Source organism: Chiloscyllium plagiosum, unplaced genomic scaffold, assembly GCF_037043375.1.
Source record: "Chiloscyllium plagiosum isolate Xiang-an unplaced genomic scaffold, Cpla_swu_hap1 HiC_scaffold_19, whole genome shotgun sequence".
Taxonomy (NCBI): Eukaryota; Metazoa; Chordata; class Chondrichthyes; order Orectolobiformes; family Hemiscylliidae; genus Chiloscyllium; species Chiloscyllium plagiosum.
In genome coordinates, this window is record NW_028270157.1 from 46,295,005 (window position 1) to 46,319,669 (window position 24,665).

A 24,665-nucleotide genomic window follows, 5' to 3' on the forward strand; every position below is an offset into this window, starting at 1 on the left:
GACTATATGGTCTTTCTGATGTAAAAGCCCATTGTAATAATCAATCTTAGTCACGCTCCACACATCGAAGGTGCCTGATCCAATACACTGGACAACATCTCCTTGGCATAGGTGATGGATAGTCTCGGATCGTTCTGGATCACATCAATACTTATTGGCTTTCCCAATCAGGATGTCATACATGATCAAGCTGCTCAGTAAGTAGGCAATCCCCTACATGTGTCTCCTCTTAGTTCAAGTATCTGTGATAAGAATATCATTAAAACAACAGCAAAATTCAAAAACCCAAACGGACAGGATCTCGGTTTCCTAGGATTCCAGTATTCTCTCCTCCTCTCCCCCCTTTTGATTGGCGCAGCAATCAATTTACAATGGTGTAGGCGGACCCAAGCCAAGCGACCAGTGACTTTGACTGTGGTAGGGGTGGTAAGTAAAACCTGGAAGGGACCATCCCAGCAAGGTTGGAGACCCTTGTGAGTTCAGTTCTTGATGAGCACACACGAACTAGGCTCCACCCGTGACGAGGCTGAAAGGGAGGGAACATCGGCGTAGGCCATGCGCACCTGGGAGTGAAAGGCACGTATAACGTTAGTTACAGCAAGAACATAACTAATCATTTCTTCAGCTATGTGGTGGAAGTGGACTGAGGAGGGAGCCGAATCGTTCCAAGGAGTACAGAACGGGCGACCGTAGAGAATCTCAGCTGGAGACAGTCGAGTCTTGCCACCAGAGTGGATTACATCTGGAATAAGACCACAGTGAGCAGCATAACCCAGGAGAGGACAGTCTCAGCTATTACTTTGGCAAGTTTAGTCTTAAGAGTCTGGTTAAAACATGCAAAAAGGCCGACAGCTTGAGGACGATAAGCACAATGCAGTTGCCAATGAATAAAAAGCTGGGAACAGAGTTCTTCATTAATATACCCACAAAGTGCGGCCCATTGTGGCAGCTAATGCACGCAGGTATACCGTAGCAAGAAATAATTTCCTTAAGAAAAATCTTCACCACAATCTCAGCAGTAGCATTAGTAGTAGGGCGGCTTCAATCCACTTAGAAAAGACATCTATAATAACCAAAACATATCTATTACATTGGCATTTACTCAACTCAATGTAGTACAGTTGGAGTATCTCAAAATGGCTGCCGGGTGAAGGGTATATTCCCCTGATCACAGGGAACACCCTTGCCGTGGTTATGCTCCCAACAGATCAAGCAATGGTCACTAACCCTCTGAGCCAACAAACTGCAGGCAGGTGCTCCGAAGTAAGTCACTAACTGCTCTGGCACCACAATGAGTTGTGCAATGAACACATTCAATAACCCATAGTACAAGATCACCAGACATACAAGTTTCATCCGTGGGAGTAGTCCAGAGTTGAGTGTCAGGGTCATACAAACAGCCCAACTTGGACCATAACAGCTTATCAGTGTCAGGGGCATCCCCGTGAAGTTTAACAACCTCTTGGATGGTTAGCATTAATTCATCCGAAGTAGACTGGTTTTTGTTAGAATTTGTAGGTTGCCTCATCATTCTGGGCACAACCATAAGATCCCCTTTAGAGGCTGCTTTTGCTGCTGCATCTGCCAAATGGTTGCCAATGTCAACTAAACCTTTCCTACTATGACGGGCAGTATATTTAATAAATTTATCAGCTGTAAAAATTATTTATGAGAACCTCTCGATCTGTCTTCTTTTCCTTTTTATTTTGTAACATTCGGTTTTGCTCCTCCCAAAGCCTCCTAACTCATCCACTCTCTCTATATTGCAAGACTACTATTCCAAAATCCAGTGTTGAGTAACCCAGAATTTCTTCAAATCAAACTTTGGATATTTTAAGCCATCACCCACTGCCAGGTTGCAGTTTTTACCTTCGTACTTGTTGGATTTTGAACTGAAGTCCCAGTTTCACATCATTTTTATCAGAGGTTGTTTACTTACAGCTCTGCATCTTTCTCATAATTTGCCACTGAAACTGCTGTACATTACAGCTTTGTCACTTGCAGACTCGACTGTTTTGATGATTTCCCAGATATGGTGTCACCTCAGCAGTGAGTCCTAGTTGACTATCAACAGCATCCCCACTGAACTACATTGTCTTTTGACTTAAACGGAATTTGGAAGTATCGCTGTCCAATTAGAAAATTGTATTTTAAAGATTTAAATTCACTTTAAAAAATGTCTTTTAATATTGTGTTGTCACATATGTTGAAATATTCATCTGTTTTAAATTGTTTTGAAAATAAGAAATTATGGGAAATGATGTAGAATCCAATCCATGGATTCAAAGTCTCCCTCATTAATTTAAGGCCAACCTTTAAACTGTGCAGTTCTTTAGTAATGTCATTACATTTACATAGAGATCTCTCAGATTGTAACCTTTTCTTGTGTGCACATTCCTTTTTAAGAACTTCAACCAGTTTAAGAATACCCTCTTTGGTCAATTTGATGCCCAATTTAGTAGCATTTTCATGCCAAGAGGCTAGTAAGAATTATCTTTAAGTTCCTGACAATATTGATGCCAAAGTCCAATTAATTCTATAGTTTTTGAGCCCATATTTTTTTGCCAAATTTGCTGTTGGGCTGACTTTACCATGTCTAAATTCTTCGGACCTCCAATGGCCATTGTTCCTCACCTAATTTTTTGTTTGGGTCACCAGACAACTGTCTAAAACTTTGGGCTATTTCCAGATATTTATCACATAATGCCTGCAAAGGATAATCTTTCTTAATGGTCGAATCATTTCCCATAATTTCTTATTTTCAAAACAATTTAAAACAGATGAATATTTCAACATATGTGACAATACAATATTCAAAGACATTTTTTAAAGTGAATTTAAATCTTTAAAATACAATTTTCTAATTCAATTTAAATATCTAAACCAAAATTACTTTAATCAAGACAATTATTTTACATGTAGAGCTGCAGAAAATAAGGCACAAACATTCAAACACATATGCATACAAACCAGACAATGATTAAATTTTCTACAGGCTGAAAGGAAACAGAAACAGCACTGTGAATCTTCTCTCTCTCTTTCTCTCTCTCTCTCTACTGCCCCCGCCCCCCCCCCCCCCGTAACACAGACACGCACACTCTCTAACCTTTTCCTCTTTCACCATTCAATTCAGGACAGGTTTTTAATGCCGTTTCGCTACTCTGCGATGCAGGAAAATATACAACTAGAATTGATTTTAACTTTATCCCTAAAAACAAGATTTTCTTCCCAAATTTATATTGATTTACTTTTTCGTCAATTACATACATATATCAAAGTTTGGGAGAAGATTTGTAGCTCGGGTGCTCGTTGTTGTGGTTCTGTTCGCCGAGCTGGGAATTTGTGTTGCGGACGTTTTGTCCCCTGTCTAGGTGACATCCTCAGTGCTTGGGAGCCTCCTGTGAAGCGCTTCTGTGATGTTTCCTCCGGCATTTATAGTGGTTTGTCTCTGCCGCTTCCGGTTGTCAGTTCCAGCTGTCCGTCGCAGTGGTCGGTATATTGTGTCCAGGTCGATGTGCTTATTGATTGAATCTGTGGATGAGTGCCATGCCTCTAGGAATTCCATGGCTGTTGTCTGTATACATATATCCTTGGGACCTACAACTTTTACCTTATATTCCTATTAGTCCAAGTAACTCAGTCCCAACAAAATGTTCTCTTGGCAATCTGCCTTTAATGAATAAAATTCACAACTTCTCAGTCATTGTCTTTATGACCAATTGATCACAGAGTCAGTGTCCCGTCAGTATTCCGTTTTGGAACCTGAGCCAGCAACTGGTGTCCCATCGGACGTCTGTTTCGGAACCTGAACCACCTTTTGTATAATACCTTTTGTATAATCTCTCAGTTTATCATACCATTACAATACATTACGATATTTCTTTACGTCTGTCTTCTCACACAATAATGTAAAATCTGTTTATCACAAGGTCAGCATCTCGTCCACATTCTGTTTCGGAACCTGAACCATCGACCGGTGTCCCATCGGACTTCCATTTTGGAACCCGAACCACCTTTTTCATGTAGACCCTAATATCTTTAAATCAAAATTTTGTCTCATAGATCAAAATCTCTTTTTCTCTTTTAACAACTACAAATTCATTTTTCCAAATGACATACTTGACCGTCCCTTTTGGATTTTTAAGGAGAGTCCCCGACTCCCTTTTTTAAAAATCCTTTGACAACCATCTCTTACCAAGACCGATCCTTTTCAGGCTGAACGTTGACAATGAACAGCGAGGGGTCGAGTCAGCCGCAAATTGAATGAGAGGAAAACCAAACGGATAAAATACTTACGTCTGGCTGGCTGATTCCTCTACACTCAATAGTGGAGGACTCAAGCTCTTACACTGCTGTCCACAATCTGTCTGTGCTGAATTGAGTCACGGCACCAAATGAAGATTTGAACCCCGGGGGGGTGTATCTCGGTTCCACAATCGGTCAATAAACAAACCTGTAAATGACTCTTTGTCAATCACACAAGCAATCGTTTATTCTTTGATAGGGCCGGGTCAGTAGACTCTGATCAGCCCAGAAATATGAGTACTCCTAGACCACCAAAAGAATCCAATGACTCACAGAATTTGCATAGGGTTCATATACATTGTTCATAGGCAGGCATGGAGCATGATTGCTTGGTAGTAACCAATAAAATAGCATAAAGCATTCATGCATATGGTCTCAGCCTATCATGATTTTTTGTAAACAACCTGTTCTTACAATTGTATTTGTCCAGCCTTGTGGTTAGGGTTAAACCTTTACTTCTGTATTTTATCAAATCTACCTCAGTCTGCAGTTTCTTGTTTCTGTCTGGTTCAGTGCAATCTAATTTAGCAATGCAGAAGCCTTTTTGTGCAGCTCCTTCAGCCATTTTGTCCTACCTGCCAGATGCCCATATCCTCACATTCATTTCTAGGTCATTGATGTACATAACAGATAGCAAGGGTCCCAGCACTGATTCCTCTGGTATACCGCTGGTCAAGGGTTCCAATGAAGAAACAAGCCTCCATGGTGGCACAGTGGTTAGCACTGCTGCCTCACAGCGCCAGGTAACAGGGTTTGATTTTGGCCTTGGGTGACTGTGTATGTGGAGTTTGCAGATTCTCCCCATGTCTGCGTGGGTTTTTGTTGGCTACTCTGGTTTCCTCCCACAGTCAAAAGATGTGGAGGTTAGGTGGATTAATTATGCTAATTTACACTGAAGTGTCCAGGAATGTACAGACTAGGTGGGTTGCCATGGGAAATGCAGGGTTACAGGATAGGGTGGGGAATGAGTCTGGGTGGGATGCTCTTCAGAAGGTTAGTGCAGACTCAATGGGCCAAATGACCTCAGCACTGGAGGGATTTGAGAGTCTTGTTCACTGCCACAGAACCACCTCTCAGTTCCTGTTACATTTGAGTCCACTATCACTGAAGCTGTCTGTCTTTATCCTCCCCTGCTGAACCAACCATAGTCCTGATTTGGAGGTGCTGGTGTTGAACTGGGGTGGACAAAGTTAAAAAACACACAACACCAGGTTATAGTCCAACAGGTTTATTTGGAAGCACTAGCTTTGGGTATACCACTCCTTCATCAGGTGGTTGTGGAGTATAAGATCGTAAGACACAGAATTTACCACAAACATTTACAGTGTGATGTGACTGAAATTATATATTGAAAAAGACCTGGATTGTTTGTTAAGTCTCTCATCTCTTAGAATGTTGGTTTCAGTTCTTTCATATGTAAATCACAGAACTTATTTAAAGGTACATTCTCAAGTGAACTTTATCAATTGGTGTCATGTCGGCCCAGATAATGCATTGAAGGTGTGAGGTGCCCTGTGTGACAACAGTATCCAACATGGTATATCTGTTTGAGAGGGGATTAGTTACAGGGGACTCCTGCATTGCCTGCCTATGGTTGCTAGTCTTCCCGATGGTCACCCAACTCTTTTCTGCCTGTGTAGCCCATAGTTATGGTGTGACCAGCTCACCAAGTATGCAGCCTCAGCCTCATGGATACTGTATAACAATTCCATATGGTCAATCAGGTTGCAGCTTAACACACTACCTGCATACAGTCACCATGGATACTGGAAGTGACCCTGACTTCCCACACATTACAACAGGATGATTCCATAGAGAAACAAGTGCCCTGTCATTGTGAACCTTCCCAAATATAAACAATAAATGGATGAAACTAAATGAATCATTCAATGGAATGATTCAAAATAGAATTATTAGTCACATGGACAAACATGGGTTAATTCAGAAGGGTCAGCAAGGATTTGCCAAAAGAAATTGGAGCATTTTGAAGAGATAACAGAGAGGCTTGATGAGCACAAGGCTGTTGATGTGGTACATACAAACTTCCAAAGACTCGAGATACAGTGCCACACCACAGACTTGTGAGGATGGGCAATAAATGCTGGCCCAGCCAGTGGTGCCCACATCCCACAAGTGAATAAAACAATCCACTATGATGGAGCTCCATAGTTCTGGTTCAGACGTTTGAACTGGGCCTCTTCCGAAATGTGGACTACACCTGTTTTCAGAATCCTATTTTGTACTGTAGGATTGTTGAGGAAGTCCAAACCACACCCACTTTTTATGGCACTGGTTCATTAATTCATTAACATATTAAACAATTTTTAGAAATTTAAATTGCTTTTCAGTGTATTAATGACTGAATGTAAGTGAGATAAGTAGGTCTGGTGGCAGAGTATGGTGGAGCGTGGAAGACCGCCTGGTCAGGTCAGTTTGGGTTGGTTTGGAGGGCTACTGAGGCCTTGATTGGCGGGTCAGAGGTGAGGGTTGGAAGATTGGGGCAATCAGAGGGTCAGGAAGGATTCAAAAGTTTGAATGGGAATGTCAGAATGGGGGGGTGGAGGAGATCAGATGACTGGTGGGATGGAGGATTAGGACAGGTTAGTTTGCAAAGGTCAGTTATATTCAGGAATTAGAACTGTTTTTGATTTATCTAACATATTAACTATTCAGGTAAGTAAGTTGGAGCCCTCTAAATTTTCAAATGAAATTTGGAGACTTTTGGAGGTTCCAATTGTAAGGCAGTTGCCCATTGAAATTTTAGACTTCCTGTACAACTTTATTGTCAATATGTCAGAACATCTAAGGGATATTAATATATATTGTTAGGGGTGTGTCTGCTCTCCGATGGTATGCAGGCTAGAAGATTGACCCTGCATGTCAAATATAGTGGGGTTAGTACACTATCATTTAACCTTTAAAAACATGATTGAATCTAGTTCTTGAAAATTATTGTCAGCATTTAATATTAATGATTATGTGGATAGGTTAACAATTATATCCATTGTTTACCCGACATGCTGAAGATGTAGCTAAGAAAGAACATTGATCTCCAACCAAAGGTCCAAAAATATACTAGTTATTTACAGGATATTCTTCAATATGTTTATATATCATTTTTGTAAAAGAAAAATGGTTGTGAACTGGAGGTGCCTTCAAGATTTTTATTTTTTGTTAGGCTTTCATAAGTAGTTTTTAAAACTCTGTTACAGTTTGACATTAATTAGTAATTACATGGGTGCAAGAATTTTGTTACTTCTATTCAAACTGAATTATTGAACTTTTCTTTTAGCGTCAGCAAATTTTACACTTATATCTCGTTGCCCAGTGAAAGCTACAGTTAATCTGCCTCAGTGAATTTGGACTTGTTTCAGATCTCATGTCAAAAACTGAAAGACTTTGTGCTTGGCTACAACAAACTCAGTGTTACTTCTTATTAATGTTTTCATGAACAAATCTACACTGAGTGACAAACTTTAACACTGGTATTTTTGAAAACATTTTTTCACTCTTGCCAAAGACACTTTTCAAGCTTAACGTCTCTCAATTATTCTGTCATTGAGAATGATTACAGTTTCATTGTGACAAAACTGACACGGTCAATATATTCTATGAAGCCTGATAGGTAAACATTTTCAATACACTTGGTTCACACTTGAAGGCCCAACTGGAGCATCATTCTCTTACTAAGTGAGTCCTTATTTGAGATTATGCCATTTGGCTGTAGACTCTTCCACAAAGGGAAACAACCTTAAAGCATCTACCCTGTTAAACCCTCAGAACCTAATATCCTCTCATTCTCCTAAACTCCAAACTATTCAACCCCGTATCATAACAAAATTCCTCCATACCTGAGATCAACCTGATGAAGCTTCCCTGGATTGCCTCTGATGCCAGTGTATTGTTCCTTAGATAAGGGGATCAAAACTGTTCACAGTATTCCAGAACTGATTTGACTAGCACTTGTATAGTTTTAGCAAAACCTCCCTAACTGTATACTGCATTACCTTTTGAAATCAAGGCCAGCAGTCCACTTGCCTCCTTCGTACCTCCTGAATTTTGGATGCTAGTTTATTTTTGTGATTTATGCACGATGATTCCCAAATCCTTTCTGCAGTCTTTCCCCATTAATAATATGCAGCTCCTCTATTCTTCCTCATAAAGGAAGAATATGTCAAATTTTCCTACGTTATGTTCCAACTGCCAAGTTTCTGCCCAAACACTTGAACTTTTAATATCTCCCTGAAGACTCTTCATGTCATCCTTAACTCTTGCCTTCCCCATCTATTTTTTGTTTCATCTGTAAACTTGACTATAGTACATTCACTTTCCTCATCCAAGTCAGTAATATATATTATAAATAATTGCGGTCCCTTCACTGAACTAGCTACAGGTTGGAAGTCTGACAATGCTCCTTTTACCTCTACTCTCTGGACTAAATCACAAGTATGATGGAGACACTCTTGTTGTGAGGCTGAGTGAGTTTTCTCACCATATCTTACTAAACTCTCCACTATCATTGTCATTTGAGCCTTCATACCAAAAATAACAGCTTATTTTCATTCCACGTGCCATTCCCAAAGCAACTCACCATTCACTGGAGATCGCAGAATTGACAGGTATTCCTGGCACGGGTATCCTATTTAAAAGAACTTTGCCAATTTGATAAGCATTATCAGTCTGGGACTGTCCTGCGCAGTTGTTGAATAGTTCTTGGATATAGTAGTCAGGGTTGTCCCACTTGTCTCCCACCTTTTTGATAAAGATGTTACATGGGCTAGGGACATTTCCTGACTCTAAGGGTTTTTGGAAAATTGCTAGCATCCACTCACTCTGTAGTCACTTTCTTTAGTATCCTGCAAAACATCCCAACAAACAAACCCCTCACTACATGCACACACACCACTTGCAACCCTCAATACATTCACACACACCACTTGGGCACCCATCCCACACACATCACATGGACATTCCTCAAAACACTCATACACCCTTCAGTCTATTCCAGGGGTGGGGAACCTGCGGTCTTTTGGGGTATTAGTTGTGGCCATCTGCCTATTTGTCCGCAAATACTAAATCCGCCTCTTTAAATCTGTATACCATTTTTAAAAGTTTTACTAGTAACTCAGTCATATCAAAAACTAAGAAAAGAATGTTAAAAGAAGAGAACAGAGTATTCAATGAAGAATGGGAATTGCAGTATTATGTAGTTGCTGTGAAAGATAAAATGATGTGTCTGCTCTGCGACACCATAATTGCAACAGTGAAGAAATACAATGCATATCAGCATTATGCAACTCATAAGTACAACAATTATGCTAAACTGGAATGAGACCCCCAAAGGTGTACACTTAAGAAAATGAAAGATCAAAAGCAGCAACAGCAACAAGTATTTAAAATGATGTCAGGACAAAGGACTGACATCACTGAAACAACTTATAAAGTAGCATATATACTTGGAAGAAGATGTAAGCCATTTAGCGATGTGGAAATCATAAAAGAACACATTGTTGAAATTGTAGGATGTTTAGATTCAGATAAGGTTAATAAGTACAAACAACTGCCTCTTTCAAGAAGGACCATAACTGATTGGCAAGATGAATTAGCCGTCAATGTAACAGAACAACCTCATACAATATGCCAATACAAAGACATTTATTATTTGATTGCCTTGGATAAATTCACTGACATTACTGACTCTGCACAGGTGTTATTTTTTTATTTGAGTTATAACTGCAGATTTTCATTGCCACGAGGAGTTACTGGCTTCAGGAACACTTACGGCAAGGATACGTGGAATTAGCACCATCACTATCTTCACAGTAAAATGCCATGAAGGGAAACTGAATGTATGTAATTTAGTAAGTGCATGCACAAATGGTGCACCTTCCATGAGAGGAAAACGTGAAGGATTTGTTGTGTTACCACAAAAGGAATTGCCAGTTCCAGATACTTTGACTTGTTTTCATTGTCTTTTGCATCGACTGAATCTCTGTGCCGAATCTAGTGTTTTAAGTGGCACACTAAAGTAAGTTATAGGTATTGTAAACCACATTCAAGCAAATGCATCATGGCATTTACAATTTCACAACATGCTTCAGCTTGATGATGAAATATTCAGTATGGGTCTGCCATATCATTCGAAAATGCACTGGTTGTCACAACAACAAATACTTGTAGAAATTTTATCTTTGCAAAATCAAATCGCAAGATTTTTTGAGGAACTGAATGAACCATGTGAATTGTCAAAAGAGGATTTCTGCAGAAATGCTGCATTTTTGTGTGATATGTCAAAGCAAAATGACTTGAATGTTTTCTTGGAAGGAAAAAAACGATATTTATATATGATATGTGGCGAAATACCCGGCATTTCGGGAAAACGCTGACCTTTTTCAAGACTCTCTTTACCTGACTGGAACTTTCAGCTGAACACTTTCCTGAACTGGCAAGGTAATTGTGAACAGAATACAAACAAATCATTAAGGAAATGTAATGTGATAGAACACATGGCTTTTCTAGACTCCCTGATTAAAGAGTACAATGAAAGGTTTGCAGATCTTGAGAAACATGATTTCACCCTGAAACTAGCTTTTCGATCACACCTGGTTGCTGCCGCCAAAGCACCTGATAACTTAGAGATGGAATTGATTGATCTGTCAGAAGATAATATTCTGAAGTCTCTATTTGACGCTAAGAGGAATCCTATTAAAATATGGAAAGATGCCATTGATAACCCACTTCTATGTCAACATGCTTGTCGAATACTGTTTTGTTTTGACACAACCTACTGTTATGAATCAACATTTTCATATCTGACACATATTAAGTGGCTTAAGATCTCAGGTGATGGATATTCACCTGGAGGACTAATTAAAGCTACAGTCAACAAAGTTGGAACCAAATATCTAATCCCTATCTCACAATAAGCAATCACACAAAAGTCATTAAATGGTTTGATGTCTAAGTTTTTCACTTATTATTAATTCTGTTGTCAACTTTGCCAAACAAATAAATGTGTCTTTGTTGAATTTTTATTTTGTTTGAAGTCCTCCTATAATAGCAGGCGTTAAGTAAAATTAGTAAATATGTCAACAAAAATATGATATTTTGTTGTATATGTGAAAGTCTTAGCAGTGTCCTAATAGGCTCTCCATTAAATAAAATGAGACCTTCCAATGTAAAACAGTTCCCTGCCCCTAGTCTATTCACACATACCGCTTGTGCATGCTGCACTCAATTCACAGGTCAACGTACACCCAATCATTTCATTCGCATAATTTTACACCCTCACTCCATTTTTCAGAATGTAAGGTATGGGAAAGATGAAGAGCTTTATGGCCCCCTTAGGCCTGTAGTGCCATTCAGTAAAATCATGGCGGATCTGATTGTGGCCTTAACTCCAAGTTCTGCCTATCACCAATAACTTAGCCTAGGTTGTACTTAATGACCAGTCTCAACTACTTGCTAGGGAATAGAATGCAAATGACTCTCTAACAAAAGAGTGCCCTAGGCCCAACCAACTTCAGCTGTTTTCTCCTTCGCTTCAATATAACGTCAGAATTAGCCGCCACCACCGTCTTAAGTGCAATAGGAATGAGTAATAAATGCTGATCCAGCCAGAGATGCCCACATCCCATCAATGAGTTAAAAAAAAGAAATTCTCTCCATCAGCAACTTAAAAGAGACTCTCCTGATTTTGAAATGTGCTTCCTAGTTACAGATTTCCCACAAAGGGAAACATGTTCAATGTATTTCTTCTTAAATCTCTTACAATTATACAAGTTTCAATAAAATCATATTTTGTTTGTAATAAAGTCAAGTGAATATAGGCCCAACCCGACTTAATTTTTCCTCATAAACAAGCCATTTGTCTCAGGAATCAGCCAAGTGAATCTTGCTTGAATTGCCATCAATGTAAATATGTCTCTCACTAAGTAAGGTGAATAAAAATGTACCTGTAGCAATTGTAATGAGGTCAGCAGCTGGACCTCATGGAATAGGAGTTCCTTGATTGAGGCTGTTAATCTGGTCCAATCAGGGAGCCCTGATTGACAGACACAAACAGTAATATCAGAGATTCTGACACTGAGAGCTGACTCTGAAGAGGAAGTATTGGAATCAAGGACTTTTCACATGTAAATAAAAGGTGACTTGGTGACGAAATACCGGTCTCTGTTGAGTTATCTCAGTACCCAGTGCCTTAGATGTGGTGTCGTCAATGCCTTGCACTGCTGTAGCAAGGCTTCCCTACTTTTGCCCTCCATGCTCCTTGTAATAAAAAAACAATATTCCATTTGCCTAATTACTTTCTGTAATTCCCTATGGACATTTTGTGAATAAAGTACATAAATCCATTTCTGCTGCAGTCTCTCCTGTTAAATAATATTCTGCTTGTCTATTCTACCAGTCAAAGTGGATAACATCACACTTTTCCACATTATGTTCCAACTGCCAAACGTTTGTCCACTCACTTAACCCAGCTATATCTCTTTGCAGACTCTTTGCCTCCTACCTATCCTCATATTGTCAGCAAATTTAGGTTCAATACAGTCAATCTCTTCATCCAAGTGATGGGTAATAGTTGAGAAATGACTACTGATCCCTGCAGGTTGCAGTTTGGCATCTCAAAGATGATCTATTTATTCTGACTGTTTCTTCCTATTAGTCAGTCCTCTGTTCATGCTCCACTATCACCTCCAACACAGTAAGCTCTTATTTTGTATAGTAACCTTTGATGTGATGCCTTATCAAATTGCCTTTTGGAATCCAAATACACATATTTACTGGTTCTTCATTACCTACCCTGATATAACTCTAATACACTGGTCAAACATCATTTATAAATGGACAAACATCTGAATTAAGTGCAGAATTAGGAATACCCTTTTATTAAACAATATTGACTCCACCTGATTGCATTATGATTTTCTCAATGACCTACTACCTCCTCACTGATGGTTTCTATCATTTTCCAATGACAGATGTTAGGCTAACTGGCTATGACATCCAGTTTTCTGCATTCCTTCTTTATTGAACAGAGGTGTTATTTTTACAGATTTCCAATCTGCTAAAATATTCCAAGAAGCTGGATAATTTTGGAAGATTACAACCAACGCATTGACAATGTCTCCACCACTTCTTTTAAGGCACAGGTTCCAGGTCATTTGATCCAGTGGACTTGTTAGTCTCGAGTTCAATGAACATTCCCATCACTTTTTCTCCAGTGATGGTGATTGTTTTAACTTCCTCCTACCATTCTGCCTTTTGATTTTCAACTATTCTTGTAATGCTCTTCCTGTCTTATATTCTGAAGATAGATTGCAAATACTTATTTAAAGCCTCTGTCATTTCTTCATTTCCCATTATTAATCTCGAGTCTCATTCTCTAAGGGTTTAATATCCTTCTCAGTTACACTTTTCCCTTTTATATTCTTTTATTGCTTGTATAAACCAATTTCTTTCCTTTTCTAATCATCTTTTGCTAGTTTCTAAAACATTCAAACATCATTTCTACAGCCCTCACTCTCATATTCTGAATACAAACTCCTTGCTCTATTCACATACTCAACCATTGTATTCCTCAAACTATTCATATGCCATTTACACACATCCCTCATTCCCTAGCGCACATTGCCTGTCAGTTCACACTGTTATGCTCTGCACATGTTTCACTCACTTCACTTACTTTTCTCACTCTCATTCATCTTCCCTTACTTTCTTTGGATTTATTCACTGTTCCTTTTAAATATAATCTGCTCACAATCTCATTTAATTTCCACACATCTTTAAAGCTCAACCTGCTGTTTTCACGTTTTATTACATTGCTAACAACAACTGTTCTATATCATATTTCTTTTCAGTGTTAATCTTTTTATAGAGGAATGTAGGGTTCCATTTTCAATGTATCTAATCAGCTGAATCACAAGTTTGAATTGTAGCTTTCTATTAAGCAACAAAGACAGCTTTTGTTTCTTGTGTCATGAATTGAGTACAGTGTGGAATTTTACATTGTACTGAGCACAACTATTGACTTAAGTAACTTTATGCTGATAAATAGAGGTGAACTCTGTAGTTTAGCTTGTTGCTAAATATAATGAAAAGCACATGCAGTGAGCAATGCCCAAGTTGTGTAAACATGCATTTCCTCTTACACCCTCATGCATGTTGGATATCATCAAAGTGCTTACATACCAACCACTGTAGGCAAACATGCCTGAGTAGAAAGCCAGTGGAATTCTGTCAAGTGTAATTGTATTACTGTCGAAGGCATTTTGAAAGTTTTCGGTGCGTCCTGTGTAAAGAACAGAAACTGAGTTTAACAAAAGATAAAGATAGACAGGTTTCAAAGTTAAAAATCACACAACACCAGATTATCATCCAACAGGTTTATTTGGAAGCACTAGCTTTCAAATCATTGCTTCTTCATCAGGTGGTTGGGGAGTAGAACCATAAGACGAAGACTTTATAGCAAAAGGTTACAGTGTTATGCGGCTGAAATATATTAAACAAACTCAGATTAAATCTTTCGTCTTTTACAATGGTTTTGCTAATTTTGGTTTGTTAATATGTAAATCCCAGAACTCCTTATACATCATACTCTCAAGATAACTTCAGATTTTCTAACAAAATGTGTCATCTCAGCTCAGACAATGCATTAACAGTATGAGGCTAAAGTCTGTCTGTGTCCCAATCTTGAGTCAAACTGGTTCCATTTCTAAAGGGGGATTTACAGAATCATACATGGATTGACTGTAGGATATGCATTTTTTGAGAAAATAAAATACAATGCTGCGAATACAGATTCACCTCATAAACTTATGTGTGTGTGTGTGCAGGAGAGACGGAGTGAGTGTATGTGTGTGAGAGAGGGAGTGTATAGTGCGTACGGGTGTGAGTGCATGTGAGAGAGTGTACGTATGTGTGTGTGTAAGCTTGGTAAAGTAGGTGTGTGAATGTGATGGGGTATAAGCCTATGAGAGGATGTATGCATGGGTGTGAGTGTTGAGGGTGTATGAATGTGCGTATGAGAGAGAGCTTGTGTATGAGAGACGGTCTTTGTTCAAAAAATGTATATCCTACAGTCAATCCATGTAAGATTCTGTAAATCCCACTTTAGAAATGGAACCAGTCTGACTCAAGATTGGGACACAGACAGACTTTAGCCTCATACCTTTAGTGCATTGTCTGAGCTGAGATGACACATTTTGTTAGAAAACCTGAAGCTATCTTGAGAATGTGACGTAACAGGAGTTCTGGGTTTAATATATTAATGAACTGAAACTAGCAAAACCATTGTAAAAGATGAAAGACTTAATCTAAGTTTGGTTAATATTTTTCAGCCGCATGACACTGTAACCTTTTGCTATAAATTCTGTGTTGAGAGTGTGGTGCTGGAAAATCACAGCAGGTCAGGCAGCATCCGAGAAGCAAGAGAATCGACATTTTGGGCATAAGCCCTTCATCAGGAATGAGGCTTGTGGGCCGGGGTTGAGAGATAAATGGGAGAGGGGTGGGGCTGGCCGCAAGTTAGCTGAGAATGCAATAGGTAGATGAAAGTGGTGGAGAAGTGATAGGTTGGAGAAGAGGGTGGAGCAGATAAATGGGAAAGAGGATGGACAGGCCAAGAGGGTAGTGCCGAATTGGAGGCTTGGGACTGGGAGAGGTGGAATGATAGTCATTGCCAAACTCTAAGCATCCAACGCCTGGAGGAAGAATACCTCATCTTCTGCCTTGGGACCCTGCAACCTCTCGAGATTAATGTGGATTTCACCAGTTTCCCCATTTCCCCTCTCCCCACCTCATTCTAGTCCCAGGCCTCCAACATGGCATTTCCCTCTTGACCAGTCCATCATCTTTCCCATCTATCTGCTCCACCCTCCTTTCCGACCTATCACCTTCTCCCCCACCTTCATCAACATCTTGTACTCTCAGCTACCTTCCCCCTCCCCGCCCCACCCCCTCTCCCATTTATCTCTCAGTCCCCCGGCCCACAAGCCTCATTCCTGATGAAGGGCTTATGCCCGAAACTTCAATTTTCCTGATCCTCAGATGCTGCCTGACCTGTTGTGCTTTTCCAGCACCCACACTCTCGACTCTGATCTCCAGCATTTGCAGTCCTCTGTGTCTTATGGTCCTGCTCCACAACCACCTGATGAAGCATTGCTTCGAAAGCTAGTGCTTCCAAATAAACCTATTGGACTATAACCTGGGGTTGTGTGATTTTTAACTTTGTCTACCTCAGTGCAATATCAGCCCCTCCAAATCAGAAATGTCAATGTTTTGTAGATCACAAATTTGTCTCAACTAGGAGTATGGCATGTAAATATTGAATAAATCTTTAATTATTAATGTAATAAAGAAACAAGTTCTCTAAAAATTATGGGAAACATATATGTGAGGGATTATAGTCCATTAGTGAGGTAACATTGAACAGATACCTATAGACACAGCGAGGTGACATAAAGCCTGAAAAGAGATAACGAATGATAAAGGTAATCAAAAGGGAAAAGCACCAACAATGCTAAGGAAATTAAAAAGGAACAAGTTCAGTTAAAAGTTAGAAGAGAAATTTGCAAATTAAACATTATAGAACAATGGTCAATGGTGAAAAAGGAAATTAAGGAATGGACCAGATCCAGTCACACAAGAAGTAAAGATAATTTGGCAAAATTGAGCTGGTTCAATGAGTAGAGAAATTAAAATTGGAATACAGCTTAAAAAGATCCAAATATCTTCCTGCTCTGCTTTAACCTGCTGTCTGTGCTATTTTGTTTCATTATTTTATATACAGACATTAGTTGTCACTATTGTGGAATCAGATCTTTAACCTTAATAATCTTGAGACACTTTTTTAACATGAATACTCAGTCAAACCAGATCACATGCTTCTCTATGATTATATGATTCTTTATTATTGAATTCATAATTAATTAATTAATTCACCATACTTCACAATTCCACCATGACTACAGCCTGTTACAGTTATTTTAAGTGCAGTGACTTCTTCAGAGCAGTTCTGATGAAATGGTAACTCTGTTTTCTTTCTACAAATACAGTCGAACCTTGATTATTCCAATAAGACGGCTGGGGAGTATTTTGTTCAGATAATTGATTGTTTGGATAACTGGAAACAGTGGTAATTTATGAGTACCGATTATCCAAACATTACTCAGTTATTCAGCAATGCATGCCATAATGCCATTTAACCAATAACTAATCTATTGTAAATAAGTGGTAATTTGAGTGCCTCCAGTTATCAAATCTTTCTCGGTTATCTGGCAATGCACGCCATAATGCCATTTAACTGATAACTGAATACTGAGTTGCCTTCTGTTGTTTTTATGAGACCTTGAGATCTTGTTTGGATAATCCAAAATTTGGATAATTGATGTTTGGCTAATTGATGTATTGTCCTGCCAGGCCCACTGCGTTTCTCCAGTAATTTCTGTTCTTGTGTGTTTCAAAGTGCCAGCATTTGCAGTCCTTTGTTTTATTTTAGTGCTACCTTCCATGCATACTGACACTAACCAACAATATATCAAAAGGCTCATAATGCATACTGTCGATGACATGAACCCCAGAAAATACTGTTACAGTACTGTGTAGGATGGGTTAGAATTGTTGATCATATTTGACAGCTGCATGACCTTGAATAAGTCATCGCAATGGACAACTCACATTCCTGTCCATGCCGAAGATGACATAATCAACTTGCTTTTCTGTACTTGTTGTTTTTTACACTGTATAACACAGAGGGTTTTGTTCTGAGTTATTGAACTTCACCTCAGACTGGGATTGCAAACAGTGCCAAAGCGAACCTCAGCCTCCAGACCAGCCATCAATTGAGGGATCTCCATGGACAGAAGGGTGTGAGGCTCATTGCTTTCTTTCTTTTCCATTTTTTAAATCATTACTTAATAAACTTGCATATTTAAGCAAATTGCTGTTGTCGAGTCTTCTTTTACTTCTTAGATACATTTTGTGATCTAAGTCAAGTACAAAATACATTGTGTTCCAATTACCTCAATAACCAAGGTGATGTGGTCAGCTTTACCCCTTCAATCACTTCATTCTGAACACAAAAAGCAGGACAAATCCAACCCAGCCAGTTACTGGGCCATCAATATTCTCTCGGTCATTGGTAAAGTGTTAGAACGTGTCATCAATAGTGCTATTTTTCAGCTCTTGCTGAGTAACTACCTCCTCACTGACCCTCTCACTGTGAGGTCAGATGGCTGCATTTGACCAAATGTGACATCAAAGGGCCCAAGCGAAACAGAAATCAATGGGTAATAGGAGGAAGACTCTCCACTGGTTGGGATCATACTTGGCATGTAGGAAGATGATTGTGGTTGTCGAAGATCACTCATTTTAGTTCCAGGACATCTCTGCAGGAGTTCCTTAGGATAGTGTCCAACCACCATCAGCTGCTTCATCACTGACCTCTCCTTGATTGCAAAATCTGAAATGGAGATGTTTGCTGATGGTTGCATAATTTTCAGCACCCTTCATGATTCCTCAGATACTGAAGCAGTCCATGTTCAAATGCAGCAAGGCATGAAGAATATCCAGGCTTGGACTGAAAATTCCTCAGTAACATGAATGCCACATAAATGCCAGGTGATGACAAATCACTGTATCTCCCATCATCAACATCCTGGAGGTTGACCAAAAACTGAGCTAGACTAGTCTTTTAAGTACTGGAAATGTGTTGCTGGAAAAGCGCAGCAGGTCAGGCAGCATCCAGGGAACAGGAGAATCGACGTTTCGGGCATAAGCCCTTCTTCAGGAATGAAGAAGGGCTTATGCCTGAAGAAGGGCTTATGCCCGAAACGTCGATTCTCCTGTTCCCTGGATGCTGCCTGACCTGCTGCGCTTTTCCAGCAACACATTTCCAGCTCTGATCTCCAGCATCTGCAGACCTCACTTTCTCCTCTAGTCTTTTAAGTATATTGGCTACAACAGATGGAACACTGTAGCGAGTTACTCACTGCCTGATTCCCCAAAGCTTGTCCATCATTTACAAGGCACAAGACAGGAGTGTGATAGAATATTCCCTCCTTGCCTGCCTCCAACAACACTCAAGAGGCAGAACACCAACCAGAACAAAGAGCGCACTTGATTGGTACCACATTTACAAACATCCAGTCCCTCCACAACTGATGTTCAGAAGTGGTGTTGTGTACCATCTACAAGATGCACAGCAGAAATTCACCCAGGTTCCTGAGACAAGACCTTCCAATTATCCACTCACCACTTCCATCTATAAGGACAAGGACAATATATACATGGAAACACCATTGCTTCCACATCACTCACCATGCTGATATGAAATATATTGCTGTTCCTTCACTGTTGCTGAGTAAAAATCCTGGAATTCCATTTTTACAAAATTGTTTGTCTATCTGCAATAATTCAAGAATGCACCAACCATCACATTCTAAAGGGCAATGAGGGTTGCACAATAAATGCTGACCCAGCCAGCAATGCCCACATGCCATGAGTAAATTAAAAAGAAAGCGACCACACCAATGTGTCACAGACTCTTAGACATGGATGAATAGGTTGCAATTAAGCCTGCCTCACAAAACATCCCTGCTGAGCCACGTTTTTTGAATTCATTTATATCAAAGCTACGAACAGCCAAGATATTCAGGTACATGGATTGTGTGAATCTGCATTCCAACATAATGATTCTATGATTCTCTATAAAACAATTACATAAAGGTTATATGCCCAATATAAGCCCAATAATGCAGAAATTCAATCAAGCCACGCAGAGAAAATATGGAGAGAAAAAATTGGTAAGGTTAAGAGACAATATGAAGAAAGATTGGTAATTAACAAAAAGTGTAGTAATTAAGAATAAACTCAAAATGAAAGAAAAGCTGACAGATTCGTAGATTGTTAAATAGATGTCAGATTAAATTAATTGCTGAGAAGTGCATCATGGTACATCTTAGTGAGGTATAATGAGGACAGTTTATATCCTGTAAGTAGTAATGTATTAGTAGAAGATACTTTAGATACTGATAAATATTTGTCGTAAAGCTAATAGGATAAACTGAAAATGGTGTAAATAAAAATCGTGTCATAAAATACTTCTTGTAACTAAGGTTTTGGAATACATGCCCAAAGGGATAATACTAATCCTATATAAAAGATTGAATAGACCAAATATAAAATAGTGTGTCCAGATTTGGTTGCTTTCTTTTGGAATATTGTTAAAGAAAGGATAGAGAACAGATATAAAAAGATAAACATAGATATGAGAAACTTTAGTTATGAAAAAAACTAAAGAAATTGGAGACTTTTTTTATGGAAACAAAGTAATTTAAGAGGAGATCTGATAGAGGTGTCCAACATAATGAAACATTTTGCTAAATTGGGAAATGCTATTTCTAATAATCAATAGGCAGTAACTAATGGATTTAATTTTAATGTCGCCAAATGAACAAAAGAGTTTTGGAGATTTTATTTCTGCAGAGGTTTGTTTGGTCATGCAATGTCCTACACAAAACAGTCATGGAAACAAATTGTACAGTAACTTTTAAGAGAAAATGTGAATATTGTTGAAATAAAACAAGTTAATTAAAGAATTGTGAAACAAATAAGTGAATGTGAGAAGTTGTTGACAGCTGTTTCAGAGATCTAATACACATATGATGACATCCTTTGTGTTGTATGTGTATGACTTGGAAAAGATTCTCAAAATCAAATAAACTATTTTTGGATATTTCATACCTTCAGACAAGGCCATCATCCCTGGAACAATGATTAATCCTATTGCCAGCAGTTTAAAAATTGTGAGAATGATCTGAATGCGGGCAGTCCAATTCACACTGCAGGAATTTATATACACCACCAAAGCTGCAGGAAGGAGAAACACAGAACAAGATCTTTGTCATGAAACAAAACCAACAGTAGTTTTAAAATGCCATAATTAAGAACTCAAAAGTACTAAGCAGATCTGCAATTTTACCAGCATTGGGAAAAGTGATGGGAGGTCTTGCTCACAGAATGGACCGTCTGTGGTCAGGCCTTGTTGCTGTCATTATTGGGAATTCACCCAGGTGATGTACAATTGTTTTAGAACTACACATTCTAGACCTAACCAGAAAGAAAGCTCTTTCTGACACACTAAAATTCAGAAAAGAATTTTCAACAAAATAAGGAGGGAGAAATTACAAATTGTCAGAGAGCTAGCTAAAAATACAAAACAGGTAGCGAGAATTTCTATGGGTATTGAAAAAAAGAAAAAGTAAAATAAAAGTGAACATTGCTCTTCAAGAGATAGACTGTGGGAAATTAATAATGAGAAATAAGAAAATTGTGATGAATGCATTGGCAAGCATTTTTTGCCGATCTTCAAAGTAGAAGACACAAATAACATCACAAAAATTCTTGGAAATCAAGAAGTAAAGGGAAGGAGGATTTGGGTCTTATTGTTAACCAAAAATGCTGTAGTCATATAAGATCAGATTGGAGGCTAGGAGGCATGCAGCAAGTAACTCACATTCTGAGTGCCCAAAGCCTGTCCACAATCGATAAGACATGTTAGGAGAGCGAAGTAATACTGCTTAGATGAGTGCAACTCCAATAACACTTAAGAGGCTTGACGCCATCCAGCACAAAGCAGCTGCTTGATTAGCATTACAACAACCCATATCGACTCCCTCCACCACAGACATTCAGTAGCAGCAGTGTACACAAGGTATTATAGGCACCACAAAAATTCACCATAGATCCTTAGACAAAACCTTCCAAACCCATAACCACTTCTATTTAGAAACACAAAGGTAACAGATACATGGGAACACTGCCACCTGCAACTTCCCCTCCAAGCTGCCCACCATATTGACTTGGAAAATATCACTGCTCTTTCAATGTCGCTGGGTCAAAATCTTGGAAATTTCTCTCTGACAGCATTGTGGGACTATCTACAGCAGGACTTGAGCAGTTCAAGGATGCAGCTCGCCACCCCTTCTCAAGGGCTTCTAGGGATAGGGGGAATAGGATCAATAGACAAGGTATTTTCCTTAGGTTGGGGGAGTCTTGAACTAGAGGGCATAGGTTTAGGGTGAGAGGGGAAAGATATAAAAGGAACCTAAGGGGCAACATATTCTCACAGAGGGTGGTGCGTATATGGAATGAGCTGCCAGAGGAAGTGATGGAGGCTGGTACAATTTCAGCATTTAAAAGGCATTTGGTTGGGTATATGAATAGGAAGTGTTTCGAGGGAAGTGGGGCATGTGTTGCCAAATGGGACTAGATTAGATTGGGATATCTGGTCGGCATGGACAAGTTGGACTGAAGGATCAATTTCTGTGCTGTACATCGCTATGACTCTAATAAATGCTGTGCCAGCCAGCGACACCCATGAATTAATTTAAAAAAAGAAGAGAGACAAAGGTGTGTAGACTGGAAAGGGTTGAGGCCACAATGGTTCACTCAGGAGCTTATCAAATGATGGAGCAGGCTTAAGGGACTGGATGGACTACTCATGCTTCTAAGTTGAAAATAAATAAATGAAAAACAAAGGATATTTATACTTTAGTTGGTACTTTCTGTAGCTCTTAGCAATAGTTAAATGTGATCATAATGAACCTACCAAATCCAAGCAGTATACCCTGCAGTTAAAATCTGCTCAACCATGCAACTCAAATTACAGTATTTACATACCTAAAAACATGAGAAATTTCAGACCCAAATGTTAACCTTATGTAACACAGATCATATTTCTGTGACTGACAGGTATACCAATGTTACTTACAGACTCCTGCAGCTGTGAGAAGTTTTACTGCCAAAACTGGAGCTTGGCAAGGGGCAAAGAACGGCTCAATAATGTAGCGTCCAAACGACAAGCCAACAACAGCAGTGATTGCTGGTCTGCTCAAAATAAAAGGGACATTTTATTGTGGAGCAGAATGTAAACGTTGTATGGAATTTATGTGTGTTTATGAGAGAAGTGGAGAACGAACACTCCTTTTTCAATTGCATAACTTTACATTTCATTTCTCTTTATAACTATACAAAACATCATCCAAAATTTTGGAGATTAAACACCAAAACAAAAATATATTGCGAATTCCAACTCAGTCCTTTCAAAAAATTGAGGTTTGTGAACACCTTTCTTAGAATGTAATTTTTATCTCTTTCTACACATCTATATACACAACAAACTTCACAACAACTTGTATGTTTAGAGGTTGTGCAATAAGTTATGGGAAACTTCATATTGTTATTGACCAGACCAGCTCCCCTCAAGTTATATTAAGAAGGTAGCCTAGACCCTAATATTTCTTATTTTAAATGTAAATATCAGGTGCTATGTGGTAGATGCAGTTTGATTAGTCAAACTACTCGATGTTAGGCAAAATACAATTTATTCCAACACAGTAATTAAAATACAGCAAAAGAAAGAAGAACTTGGAATAACTTAACTACATTGGAAAACTTAACAGAATAATAGATACAGTAGCTCCTACTAATTAACTGTTTCAGTATAATAATATCCCATACACAACAACAAATTCAGAAAATAGATTGTCTCATATTCAGTTCTCCAGTGCAGGAGCAAAGAACATCAAAAGATAATTCTGAGAGAGAGAGTGTAGCAGCTGGGAGAGACTCACTGCTTTCCAACCTTGCTGAGACCCCCAGAATAACTGCTGCTGAAAATACTATAAATCCTAGTTCTATAAGAGCTCAACTATACCTATTCAGGCTACTTCTATTATTCCAACTTTTAAAAATCTGCTCAACATTGACCCAGCTGAGTAAAGCCTGGTGCAATAGGTTTCTAAGAGTAACTGCAAGCACTGTTTATTTTGTCATGATTTGTCCTCATGGTTTTTTTAAGAATGGCAAAGGAATAGTGAATTTGGAGAGTTCCTTCTTCAGGTTTCATTTTTATTACACTCCATAAATAAGCATTGAAAGCTGAAGCTGGCTGACATTCTTGCTTTGATTAGGTTGTGGAAAAGCATTATCAGTGTTTTGATCAGTTTGAAGACAACATGTGAGGGCTGCTTGCAGTATGCCAGTGATTACAGTCAATAGTGGATTCCCAGGGTCTCTCAGCAGTTGAAAGTGTGGTGCTGGAAAGGCACAGCAGGTCAGGCAGTATTCGTGATGAAGGGCTTATGCCTGAAATGTCGACTTTCCTGCTCTTCGGATGCTGCCTGACCTGCTATGCTTTTCCAGCACCACACACTCTCGACTCTAATCTCCAGCATCTGCAGTCCTCACTTTCACTCTGTCTCAGCAGTGGTGCACACAGAAATTGACAGTGAGTTCTGAAGCCCCCTCCAAAAAGACCTAGTTGCCTGCAGTCATGTACTTCCTGCAGCAGGGACAAT

At 39.1% G+C, this 24,665-nt stretch overlaps 1 protein-coding gene across 2 annotated transcripts in view; it reads right to left on the minus strand.

Moving 5' to 3' along the window:
• Window positions 1–24,665, minus strand: part of LOC122559598 (cystine/glutamate transporter-like) — an 80,819-nt gene that overhangs the window by 44,871 nt on the left and 11,283 nt on the right. For both annotated transcript variants that reach the window (XR_006314478.2, XM_043709354.2), the window contains exons 3-5: window positions 23,078–23,193; window positions 21,049–21,174; window positions 14,497–14,596 (exon numbers count right to left, since the gene is read on the minus strand). Coding sequence is in view for 1 of the 2 variants with exons in the window: in XM_043709354.2 (XP_043565289.1) it covers window positions 14,497–14,596; window positions 21,049–21,174; window positions 23,078–23,193 (342 nt within the window). In the remaining variant the exon portion in view is untranslated. The remainder of the gene's footprint in view (window positions 1–14,496; window positions 14,597–21,048; window positions 21,175–23,077; window positions 23,194–24,665) is intronic.